This window comes from Octopus bimaculoides, chromosome 2 (assembly GCF_001194135.2).
Source record: "Octopus bimaculoides isolate UCB-OBI-ISO-001 chromosome 2, ASM119413v2, whole genome shotgun sequence".
Lineage (NCBI taxonomy): Eukaryota > Metazoa > Mollusca > Cephalopoda > Octopoda > Octopodidae > Octopus > Octopus bimaculoides.
In genome coordinates, this window is record NC_068982.1 from 94,153,170 (window position 1) to 94,167,182 (window position 14,013).

General features: G+C 33.0%; 1 protein-coding gene across 1 annotated transcript in view; it reads right to left on the reverse strand.

The window, feature by feature from the left end:
* Positions 1-211: 211 nt before the first annotated feature.
* The window catches only part of LOC106883370 (uncharacterized), a 232,528-nt gene continuing 218,726 nt past the window's right edge, over positions 212-14,013 (reverse strand). The window contains exons 7-9 of the mRNA XM_014934362.2: positions 8,365-8,790; positions 2,724-2,932; positions 212-874 (exon numbers count right to left, since the gene is read on the reverse strand). Of these exons, the coding sequence (XP_014789848.1) occupies positions 675-874; positions 2,724-2,932; positions 8,365-8,790 (835 nt within the window). The 3' untranslated portion in view covers positions 212-674. The remainder of the gene's footprint in view (positions 875-2,723; positions 2,933-8,364; positions 8,791-14,013) is intronic.

Here is a 14,013-nt window from a genome sequence, read left to right on the forward strand (position 1 = left end):
CAGATACGGATCACATTTAGAGGTATATCGCATGTAGATCTTTTTAGCCTGTCATGTATTTTATATCCAATGGTCTGAGGTTGGTTAATACGATCAGATTAGGGAAAACAATGATTCACAATTCATTACCTTTTCTTGTTTCTGGAAGCCCCATAATAATTACATATTGGGTATTTTTAGGAGAAAGAAAGAAAGGAAGAGGAAGAGAGAATGATTTAATCGCTAAAGCTTTATAATATTTATTACTGAATATTATAGGACCATCAATGTCAAGCAAGAAGAACGTTAAATATTATAATATTTAATGTCCAATATTGAAAATTATCACTAATTTTGTGCAGGATTTATATCATCTGAGTGAATTTTGTAAAACGAAAAAATAAAATATAATGTATATATACACAAAATTTATTTATATTCTCCTGGGTTGCAGCCTGAGAAATATGATGCTGAATATTTACAACGACATTAGTCAATGAATATATTTCTGCTACATATACAAAAATGCGTCCCCAGGGCAATTGTAGGAAAAACAAATATACATTGTTCTTGACAATGACTTTTGTTTTCGCTCGTTCTCGTTGATTGTCACTTTTCTTCTCTCTCGCCAATACTCTGTGTCCATGACTAAGTCAATGTATTTACAATATCAGTTCTGGAGAAACAGTCTCACATTAAGTCGTTCTGTATGTATTTCTATTTGGTAAGACTCGAAGTATGAGTTTATCACTTGATGCAACCATATCATGTGCATCTTCTACAGTCATGCAACCTGTGGATATGCCATTGATTTCAAGTATTTCATCACCGATGCCTAAAAGACCTGCAAACATTTTAGCAGGATAACCATCACTAAATCGTGATACATATATACCTGGAAGAGAAAAATATAAAATTAAAATATGACAAAGATACACTGACAAAGATTTTATATTAAACACAAACATTATAGAAAAAGTGTTTTCAAAATTTTTGAATATTCCGAATACTCGTATATCTTACTCTAAAAACTAGAATGCAAACTATTTCCATTCTGTTTTTATGTAGATAGTGTATTTAGTCTGTTGGATTAAACTTTCAGCTTTGCTGAATACAGTATTTCTAATCATTTTGTTTTTTATCTCTATGGTAACAAAGACATAAAATCCTAGTCATTCTTTATATTCACATTCATGCCATGCCAATATAATACGTTGTTTAAGCAATCGCAATGTAAAAGATGGCTCCAGAAAGCCGAGAAAATTATTTTCGTCACCAGGTTTGAAAACGTATGAAAGTGGCAATTTAGGATATTAACCATTTTCGTATGAAATATTTGAGTATTGTGCTGGCCGTGGATTTCATTTGTAGTTGTTCGTGGTAGAATAGAAGGTTTTTTGTCATTCATCCTCTTAATTAAATATTACTAGTCTCACACGTCTTCAGTTTACTTGAGGGCTTTGATCTAATCTAATCTCATTTATAAAAATTGATCGCTTATTGCTTGTTTTGCATTGTTAAAATGGATATTAATGCGCTTGTTCGTTTAAACAATGGAATCCAGAAATATTTTTGCCAGCTGTTTTCTAGAACGTTCTGTAGAATATCTTAGTCGAAATTCACTCTTTTACTGTGTTGTTCAATAAAGACAAAGTCACATTTTGTTATGGTTTGGTACACAGTTCTTTTGTGAAAACATGTATTGTTACTGATTATTTGTGATACTGTCTCATCAGAAAACTATTGGATATCTTGTATCCTCCAGATAGTTGATACCCAGCACATTTTGCATTTACTTGCTCTGTATTTCTATACAATAATTTCATGAACGTCTTTCTTAAATGCCTTTGCAGCTTGCTCAAATTATGCATAGAAAGACTATGATTTTTCACCTGAAACAAACCTCTTTCTAATTATGTAGTGATTACCCGTCTTATTCTCAATCTTCTTCCTTCAATAATGGAGGATATTACATACATATATAATCATTTCCTGTTATTCTAGGATCTAGATTTCTAATGCAAGCATAGTGACCATTTGCACATAGATTTTAAGTAGAATTTCTGATATAAGTTGTGCGATCTTCAGTTACGTAAGTTGTGAGTTCAGCATTCGATTCGTTTTACAATGCGTGCATGTCTCAATTTCCATTTTTTGTATGAATATGTCTATTGATCAGCAAATTGTAAATGATTTTAGATTCCGGATATTCCCTGTCAGATCTTCAATTTCACACCAAAATCCTTATAACTCCATAATGCCTCCCACACACGAAGTACTGTTTCATTAACAGAAAATCTGATTTAAATCCAGAACAAAGATTTGATCGAAAACCTTCCTTTGCCGAAAAACTTCCAAAACATTTCTTCGCCCAGTAGTACTTCAAACCTTATCATCAGCTTCACTCTAATCTATTGATATCTTTTAGTTTTTAACATTGTAGTTTCACCCTCGATCTCGACTATAAGTTCTTTTCTTTAGGCTCTTATTTTGAGCATCGTCCCTATCTGTTATAGATACTTACCTAGCTTTTCTTTATTAGAAATATTAACATTCAACTATATTTAGGGTGGAAAATAATCGCTTTAATCAGACCTATTTCGAAATAGCTAATCTCAGTAATAGCTTAAACATTCTTCAATATTTCTAAATGCTAATTAAATTTACGAGAACAATGCTTTCTCTTTTACCATTTGTGATTGAATTAGAATTACACAAAATCAACAATACAATTTATAACTTACTATAGCCAAGATTGTGTTTAACACGTGTCATGTAAATACCGCAAAGGCCATGAGGTGGCTGTGTCAACTCAATGATGCGAGTACCATCTAAACACATCTCTAATATGCGTCCAATTACTCTGAAGTGAGTTGGTACATCTACATCATTCGCAAGTATTGATGGCTTCTTTTTTCGTTGAAATTTGTCAAAGAATGCTGATATTCTTGATCTGGAAATAATAAAAAAGATCTCATTGAAATATGTTGACTATAACAAAATTTCATTTCTGTAACTGAATACTCTAAGTTTCAGTTATGTAATAACTTTAATATGATAATATGGATATATTGATCATTTGGAAGCTTTGTTTAATATCTGTTTCTTTTGCACTTTGGAGCCGGATTCTATCGCTATGTGGTTCTGTAAGGCGGGTGTATCGTACATTTCTTCTAAATGGTATTTGAAGAAATTGAATACTTTCGACTTGGAATAGAAACCAGGTTGTGATCTATGTTTGTCAGGAGTTTACTCTGTACAGAACAGTAATTGTAGCACGCATTGACAGTCACTTTTTTGACAAGGAGCGGGGACAACGAAATGTTGGGACATTAATACCTATCAATATTGTGGCATTCAGATGCTCCTAATTATTTAATCGCTACTGATACGACGAAAATAAATTTAATGAAATTTCCTCTTGAAATATTTATAGTTTATCTCAATGCTCCGCTCTGAAATAAATAAAGGGGGATATGAACTTTGACCTTATATTGGATAAATCTGATGAAACAGATTTTAGCCATATGGCGGAGAAGGCATCAGAAAAAAGGGAACAGTTAACAAAATATTTCTGTAGCTGTATCGCCATAGTTACGATGGTATAAATGCATTGCAAAATTTAATAATAGCATAAAACGTTGACTATAACAGTAAATCTAGTAATGGATCGCTATACAGTTTAACATATTCTCCATGGAAACATAAGAAATCCATCTCTTTTGAATATTTTAGACTAAACAATATCCATCGACCACTATTTAACATGTGTATGGATATTTCATTTCTATTTTATAAGAATATGCCTTAGATGATGCTTACGTCGAGATAATAATTGTGTTGCAGCTTCCAAGAACAACAGAGAATAAACTTTCTGGTATTTGGACAAGGGAATAGAATGAAAAACTAAGATATATTCGACTCTATCATTAAATTGAAATATACAAACAGAAATTCGAAGCTGTGATATGAATCAGATTATGGAGTCATGAACACATGCTTTGCTTGTTAATAAAAGCCAAATGCTATTTAGAATAATTCGCAATTCATGTGATTGTTGCCGGAGTAATTCTAGTTTGTCGGAATCTATTTGTTTTCTGCTCTTAGTAAGGACTTTAGCATTATTTTCGGTACTAATACCTTATACGTCACGATTCAATAAATTAGTATGAGAATAATCCCATTCACTCTGTTTGGTTTGTTAATCATAGCTTCCTAAATTCTGATTCTCATTAATACAATTTCTCCTGCTTTTGACCTGAAAGCAACTGATTTCATTCTCACACAAACTTATCATGATATATTGTCGGTGACTAAGCTTTTTCTGTCCAACAAATCTGTAGCTAAAATTTATTTAAGACTCGTTATATTTTCTTTGCAATCAGTATCCATTATTTCCAACCGTTTGCATTGTTCTAATGTCCTTTATCAGAAATTAGACAAGTTTTAATTATTCGGAATATATTGTAAAAACACACTTTCAGTAATATATTTAATAACGTTACTGATGAAAGCATTGAATAGCGTTTAACTGCGATCTATGACGGAAAAAATATTTTACTTTCAAGAGAAGTAAGATATGTTTTCCTCCATTTTCATGTGGGACTTTTCATTTAATTTCATTAATATAATTTAGAAATTGTTGTCATTGCTTGTGTTCTTGACAAATATCTCCTAGATACCATATAATGAGAAATCTTGTTTGTTTGCTCATAATGTTTTGCGTCTTTTATATTTATTTAAATTCTTTAAAATTTGTGGAGCAAATTACCGAATATTTAATTTTCTCACCATTCTTCGTGTATTCCAGACTTTTCGAGCAATTCTAACAACCGATATTTATTTTGTTTTATTTATTAGAAACTATATAAGCTAGAAATTAAACATCCTAGCACTATCAGTCCATATAACAGCGTTTCATTGCTGTGCTTTGCTGCGAAATGGTGTACAACACGTAAATGTACATGCAATCCTTCTTTTAGTTCTCAGAAACAGAAATAAAGATTTTTGGAACCATTCTTGGGTTTCATCTAAGTAGAAAAACCTAACTGTAATGCAGACCAATGAAGCTTCTCTAAGAAAACCCATGTAGATGCTTTATAAAGGGACCTCTGAATTTTTCCGCAGCTTTTTATCATTTGCTTAAATCTGTTAAGTAACTAGTTAACAAATATTTAGTTTAATTCTAAATTCTCTAAGATACTAAAATATTTCATCTGAAATGGAAGCCTTGTATATTTGATAACTTTTGAATTTTACAGTAAGCCCAGCATTTCGAAAACACAGAAAAGTTTAATATTTTACGAAATTCTTAGGATTTCTTGACTACTGATTCGTATTTTTTAAAATAAAGGTAAATGTCACCAATACTTAATTAACTACTGTATATAGTTTCATCACTATGTAAAATGTATCACTATATAAAACAAATTTCTATTTCATCATTCTTAATTTTATATCGTATTCTACCGAGAGGAGCATCACTGACTTCTTGTTTTCCTGCTGGCCAATCACTAATTCACTGTATTTGCATTGGCAAGAGTGACAAGGGAATATACGTACATTCCAGGCTGAACCTGTAGTACAAAGTTCTATTTTTTATTTTGTCTTATTTTTCGTTGATATACAGCAGCGTAAGACGTATCCATGGAATAAGAACAACACATCACATCAGATAAAATATTCTATTGGTTTGATGTCGAATTTGTGATAGAGAAAAATGTTTGATTTTTGGACTTATCTTTCATTCATTGGAAAGAGAGAGTGGGGGGGGGGAATAATAGATGAAATAAGAGACCCGTTAATCCACATGCGGTTATGAGAAGTCTAAAATTTTATGAGACAGTTGTGTTCAGTATCAAGAGTTCACAAAAGGAGGTAATATAAATTGTATGAAGGTATAATCTGTTATATATGTTTTCAGGAGCGTGTGCATATATTTTGTGTGAAATAGGCAGACATGTGCGTATCTATGTGTATGTAAATAAGTGATTTTGGCATGAGGACTTAAATCACTGATAGATGTGTGCGTGTGTGTGTGTGTATGTGTGTGTTGTGTTAGTGTGGTAATCATGTAAGGTAATTTAAGCGTTGTGTTATTGAAGACAGATTTAGTGTGTCAACGTTTGCCCTTTCCTATCATCACTACACTTATTGGGCCTAAAAATTCACGCTTTTTAAATCCCAAACTAATTTGCTTAAGTAACTATTTTGTACCTATTTTGTACCTATTTTGTACCTATTAGGTACCTATTTTGTATCTATTAAGTACCTATTAAGTACCTATTTTGTAGATTGGCTTACGTTGGTCTTGTGGTTGAGAAAAGAAATTCTTAGCTACATGCTGGCCAGGAAAAGAAATTTAATATTCATCGGCGTAAATCATATTATTCCTCATCTCAAAAGAATATTAGATAAAGTACAAACTCTAATAATGGCTAAAAAACATTGCATCTTGTTGAAACATATTATTTTATATTTGAATAAATTATCATCCGGTTTTGGATGGAAGTTCTTAGCTACACATGCTTGCATGCGTCCGGTTATCAACAACTAGAAGTATAATATTCAAAGGTATAAATTATAATGTAATTCCTCATACAAGCATAATATTTAATACAGTACAGACATTTTAATAACGAGAGTAAAAATATTGCATATAGTATAGAAACATACTTTAATATTTTTATTTATAATACGATAATTTGAATAAATTATTACCAGGTTTTAAATTCGCTTTTAAAAGTAATATTTGTCCTTTAATGCTATTAACTGGTTCCATTAATTGTAATTTCAAAACTTACAGTAAAATTATAGCGGCAAGATGTCAAGATATTTCACGCTATTAAATAAAATTACAGGATCGCATTAAGGTTGACAGCACAATTTTCTTATTGAGAATGTTTCAACTGAGTGCATTTGATACTATATATCAGGTTGTTCACGTCTTTAAATCAATTACCAGCAGATCATGATGTTGAATAGTATAGCAAATATTGAACGCCAAAGAGCATGCGTTAGATAGATTTGGATACAAATCACCGCCCTGTTTTATTCCCTGTCGAAATTAATTTAATTTCTCAATTCATCGTTCTGGGTTCAGCCCCACTGCGTAGAATCCCGTCGCGCGCGTGCGCATTTGTATTTATGTCTGTGTTTGTCCACCACCACCGGTTGTGGGTGGTGGACAAAATACACTGGTGTTGGTGTATTTGCGATCCCATAACGTATCGGTTCGGCAAAAAAAGGCCCATAAAATAATTACAAGGCTTTTAAATAAAACTCCTGGAGTTGATTTGTCCGACTAAAACCCTTCAATGTGGTGCTCCAGCATGGCCGAAGTCTAATGACTGAAGCAAGTAAAAGATAAAAGATAAGTCACTACCAACTTCCAAAAAAGGTATGAACGTTTGACCATTATATTTTCTTTCTTCTATTCAGAAAAGAGGTGACTTTGGGGGATTCCCAAGGCTCTATTGAATCTGTAGCCATTTTTATGCATTTGTTTCGCATTCCATTCATAATGTGTCAAACATACCCTAATACCTTTTTTTCTTTCCTAAAGATGTACTGCTTGAAGAAATAATCAATATTTCAGCTACTGAGAATCATTTCATTTGACATAAGGAACAATAGTTTTACCGAAGAGACAAATATGAAATTGGAGTATTTTGATTTTCCAGAAAGCGTTACAAAGCCTTAAAACATATGTAAAAAGGTAATGTATTTCATAGAGGAAATGTAGGAAAAGCAGAAGCAGAACGGCTTAACTTACATTAACTATTTCTGTTTGTCAGGAATAATTCCGGAAAACCGATATACTATAATTGGGCACTGGTGGTATAAATGGTAAAGCAGTAGAGTAACTTCTTTATATTCTTAATTCAATATTATCAGGGCTAAGATAGTTTTTCTCATTCTGATTGACAAGTCATATAGAACCAATATTTTAAGAGGCAAAACTATGAATTGGACATTAATTGAAAATAAAAACTCACGGGAAGTTAAATAGCTTCAACTGCTGACCGAAATAATATCATGTCCAGTTTGCTGGAAGCTTACATCCCGAACTACAATCCTCACTAGTAACCTTTATAAATACTACATTCGAGTTAAGATTGCAGCATTCGGTGTGAGTTTTATTTGTAATTTGTCATGCTGATACATATAAATATTCCATTCTAATACCATTAGTCCTCAGATGACCATGGTTAGCTGGAAGCTTAGATCTTGAACTACCATCCTTATTAGCAACTCTTGTAAACACTACATATGAGTTTAGTATGCAGAAAAAGCGTAATTATTTTTTTCATGAAAAAATATATACTTCACTCTAAAGTCATTAGTCATTTTTGTATAATAATTTCAATATACTTATATATTTACCTTTTTTGATTTTTACGACAATCCATTCTCCTTTCATATTCAATATTTGATAATGATGCAGTCCTGCGTCTTCTCGGCTCAAATTCTGAATATGTCGTCTCTTTCAGAGAATTGTTACTATGGAAAATATAACTATCGCTGCTACTATATAAGCTTTCATTCAAACCAGAAGCTAAACTGTTGGACAGTTTTTTTTTTAGCTCAGATCGAGGAAAGACTGTCTGACTCTGATCAATATAAGACGGTTTCATTACGTTTTGTTCAGCAGAAATGGGAAATTCCTGTGAATTAGCACTGCAATAACTGCTTACGTACGATTTATTATTAGGTGATATAATATGAACATTTTGACAAGAGACTGGCTTTAAATCATATAAACGTGCTTGACCTTCTTCCATAAATACGATCTGTTGTATCTGGTCATATCTGTAAATTAAAAACAAAAACCATTATGTTTATCACACAGCATGCAATTGAAAATGACATAGACGCAATACTTAGTGACTTTACCCGTAAAGATATTTTCATACCTCAAACACTTCAAAAAGCATACGCATAGATACAAAATACAAAAAAAAAAAAAAAAAAAAAAAAAATAATAATCAACTTATGTTTGCTGTGAAACAAGAAACAGTCCTAAATGCTAATCCGTGAATGCATTTTAAGCAATGGTGGTAACAGCGAGAAATATATTTTGCGTTCCTCCACGTTACGAACTGAAATAACGTCTGAATGTATTTTCTATAATATTACACACACACACACACACACACACACACACACACACACACACACACATATATATATATATATATATATATATATATATATATATATATATATATATATATATATATATATATATACACACATAGATAAATACATACATATATATTCATACATACATGCATACATCAGAAAAATAAAAATAAACCACGCTGAACTATTGAGGAATCTACAGCAATTCTATACATATTACAAAGCCACGTTTATACCTATAATCATTGGGGCACTGGGAAATGTAATACACTGCCTAAATACCAATCTTGAGAAATTAGGCTTAAATTATCATTTAAGTATATATGAGTATGTCCAGACATGCCTGAGAATACATACATAAAACAAAACATAAATCTGCACATGTACATACATAAAACAAAACATAAATCTGCACATGTACATACATAAAACAAAACATAAATCTGCACATGTACATACATATATACAAAAAACACCCTGCTGATGTGGAAATGTCAACGAAGGTGCCTTGAATCTAGGTTAGAAACCAGCTCCTTCATTGGCAAGAAATATTGAAATAAAACTGAATAATGACATACATACATACGCACATACATACATACATACATACATAAGAATGAATACCTCAATATAGTAAAAGGAGCATAGTCCTCAAATCTCTCAGCCTACAGCAAGCATATTGCTGACAACACCTTTGCAGTATCTGTCCTCACTGCAAAGTTTATCCTGAACTGGTCACTACAAGAACTCAGTGAGATAAACATTCTAACTCGTAAACTACTCAGTATTACATGATACGAAGGCGGTGAGCTGGCAGAAACGTTGGTACGCCGGGTGAAATGCTTAGCGGTATTTCGTCTGTCTTTTCGTTCTGAGTTCCAATTCCGCCGAGGTCGACTTTGCCTTTCATCCCTTCGGAATCGATAAATTAATTACTATTTGCGTATTGGGGTCGATCTAATCGACTGGCACCCTCCCCCAAAACTTTGAGCCTTGTGCCTAGAGTAGAAAAGAGTATTACAGGATACGTCAACATTAATGGAGATGTAGTCAGGAAATACATCCCACACAAGGGTAGTGATCGTGGTTTAAATCTGTACTGATGTCATATGATGCACAGATTGTGACCCTGAAGCAACATCTGCAACAGAAGAAAGGGACCAGTAATTATGTTGTCCAGGTTTGTGAACATGAAGGAAACAATATAATTAGGATAGCCAATGAACTTGACGGTAGGTATGAAATAAGCGCTGATGAAGTGATCTCTCCAAGGAGCATTGTTAAAATCTATTCAGAAGAATAAAATAAAAAAATAAATGGACTAGAAGCTTAGCATGGAGTACGGACAACTTTATGACATTACCACTTTGAAGTTTACCTCCATACAATTCAAGAATAAGAGACCTCCACCAAGTGCTTACAGCATAAAACGCAGAAAACATTGACAGACAAGTGTAGGCTATGCAAGAACAAGACTGAAGATATCAACCATATTATTGCCAACTATGAGAGAATGTCTTTCAGATATTATCTTCCCATGAGGCATGATACAGTGGCCAGAACAGTCTGGAGCAGGATGATAAAAAAGAAAACAGCTGCAGACGAAGTTGACCATATTGAGACCGATGGGTTAGAAGAATATTGGTGGAACTTAAAAATTAAAACTGACTGGATATTGTTGTGTGGTACCACAAGGAAAAAATATGTTCTGTTTTGAAAACCGACTGCGTTCTGGGCAACAATGCACTTAGAAATATACAACAAAAAGAGCACATCGATGAACCACAGATAAGAAGTTTATGTCTAGTAGCCAAGATGCACTCTCAGCTTCATACCTATTATCATTGTAGTAACAAGATACATAATAACACGTCTGGATTGAAATATGGCTGAACTTGGGTTCTGGACAGAAAACGTAAGTCCTTAATTCATACACTTCAAAAGGTCATGATATCTGGGACTAAAAAATCCTGCCAGACACTCTTAAGATTTAAAGGATGATGAATAAAACAAGATGCTTTCTTTCACAACCTTGCTACCAAGTAAGCGGTCGGTCAAAACTTAATCTAAATTAGAAAGAGAAAGAACATATACATACATACATACATACATACATACACATACATCTCTTTCTCTCTCTCTCTCTCTCTCTCTCTCTATATATATATATATATATATATATATATATATATATATATATATATATATATATATATATATATATATATATATATATATGTGTATATATATATATATATATATAGAGAGAGAGAGAGAGAGAGAGAGAGAGAGTGAAAGAGAGAGTGAGAGAGAGAATGGAATACGTTTCACAGATATTTCATAATTTCCTTATAAAAGCATTCAGTTTCTGTGTGAAATCTATGATCACTGTTGTAGTTATGTTCCTGTGCATATAAGCTGCATATATATTAATATATATGGAAACTCATTCCCTTTACGATTATTGCATTGAAGCAGTAATATGCGGATATTAACGACATATTAATAATTGAGGTCTTACATTCACTGGATATAGTTTTACAGTGCTTAAGCTCTAATTTTATGCCATACACACACATACATTCATTCATTCATACATACACACATACATACATACATGCATACATACCTACCTACATGCATACATACATACATACATAAATACATACATACATGCATACATATATGTATACGCAAACACATACGCACATATTTGATTTTATGTATTGCCCTTATGTAAATGTACTGACATATGCATCGGTGTATATTATCTATTCTTAGTACCAGGGAGTAATATTATGGTAACGGTGGTACATAAAAATACCATAATATGAATACTAATATTAATTATACCAAAAGTGTTTATTATGTGTTTAGTATATAGAATGGAGTTTTGTGCAAATTAATAGGCTCCATAGATGTAAGTGGAAAGAGGGAATAAGATTATAGCAAAACGAAGAGATCAAATTGCCAATATGTTCCCCTTAGAATACCATCAGCTCCGATAATCTAACCATAGATCTCTCGTAAAACGTTAAATATAATAGATTACCATATTTTTATTGACAACGAAAGTAGTTTGACGGTAAACATTGCCGAAATAATCACTTAACCTGAATAAAACGCAAGTAAAGTTGCAGAACATATACAAAATTTAAGATATTGAAGATGTGTAGCTTTTTTCCGGAACCCCTCGGTAAATTTTCGATGAAATTTGCTGGGTGCAAGAAGGCCATCATATGGACAAGAGCCTCCTTTGACCTCTGGTCGATGATATTTTGCTGTGCTTGCTGAAAAATTGCCTGGACTTTTATTATGCTTATTAGGTATGGCTTTGAATAAGTCGATGATCGTTATTCTCGAATCAATGAATTTAGTACCGCTTTCGTGCTAAGAAGAGCTTTATAGTCTATATTTTCTGCAAAGTATGTAACTTCGTGCTTATTTTTCCAATTAGGGTAAACACTCATGTTCTGAGGGTGCTGCTGTACACTGTCTTCAAATGATGGAGCCAATATTTCATCTGGTGATGGAGCAACTCTGTAGGTGTGTCGGCCCTTTCTATCATGCCAACAACGATGCCTGAGGCCACCAACCGATGTAGGCAGCAAAACTCCCACAGAATCGCGAACTTTGTTGAGTTGCAACTCTGGGCTATATGTTTCTAACATTCTCAGTGCTCGTTCTTGCAGCTCCATTAACCCTCTCTTGAGCCAGATGTTATGGTTTGTTCCAACAAATCCTCTAGCACATTACGGAAACTAGTAGTGTTTGCAAAGTTCGAGACAAAAGCAATGCAATTATTAGTTCAGCGGGGGATCCATTTTATCTTACCTTCTCCATACATCATTAAAATTACTGTCAGTTAACTACTGCAGTCCTTTGATCTATCCATAATCTACCCCATAATGTATGTATAAAATGGTGCATGTATTAGAAATAATTGTGATTATGGTGATTTATAAATGTTAAACATCTGTAGGGACATTATGATGACTTGTAATGGCAGAAATGGTAAAATTCTCAACCAAATACCTTGGTACGTCTTTAGTTTTCTGTCTCTTCGTCATGAATTTTAATCCTGCCGGAGCAGATTGAGGTTGTCAGTCCCATGGGGAGGGTGGTGGTGAAATTATACAATGTACACATAATGAGTAAATTCACAAGCATTTGCCCACCCAACGTAGATATGTTGCCTATCCAAGTGACAAATTATTATCATTAATACCCGTTGAGATTTTTATTTGGGATTCAGCGTTTTTCCACGAACGAAAGTAACAAAATAACCATTCAGGGCAAATTTTAATTATACAAAGTAAAATTTAGTGTTTTTACCGCTCAGGATAAAATACAATTGCTGATCCCAAATGTTCACGTTAAATTTAGTTTGTGCTTTTTAACCCCCGGACAGCTATGATCTAGCAGATCTATAATTAAAACCATTTCAGTTGAGAATATTCCGTGTTTAATTTTGAATAATTATATAAAGGATATATTATTCAACGCCTCCTTTATTTTTGCTAAGGCGGTAGCGTTTGATTTCAGGTTGAATGACTCTGTAGACATGAAAAAATAAGTTTAGGAGTAAGATGCAAGCTGGCCAGTTCACACAAATGTGAAATATCAGCAGCAACATTGATAGCAATATAAACAAGCTAGTCTGATTGTTTCATTACCTACAAGTGCTATAAATATAGAAACACTGCTACCACCAATAAAGGCAGCAGGTGATGTAGCTGAAGAATTGTAACGATAGTAACGCCTGCATTTTACCGATAGTAGGAGTAGTTCAGAAACATTAGCAATTAAAAATGCACACACACACACACACACACACACACACGCACAAACACACACACACGCACACACACACACACAAACACACACACA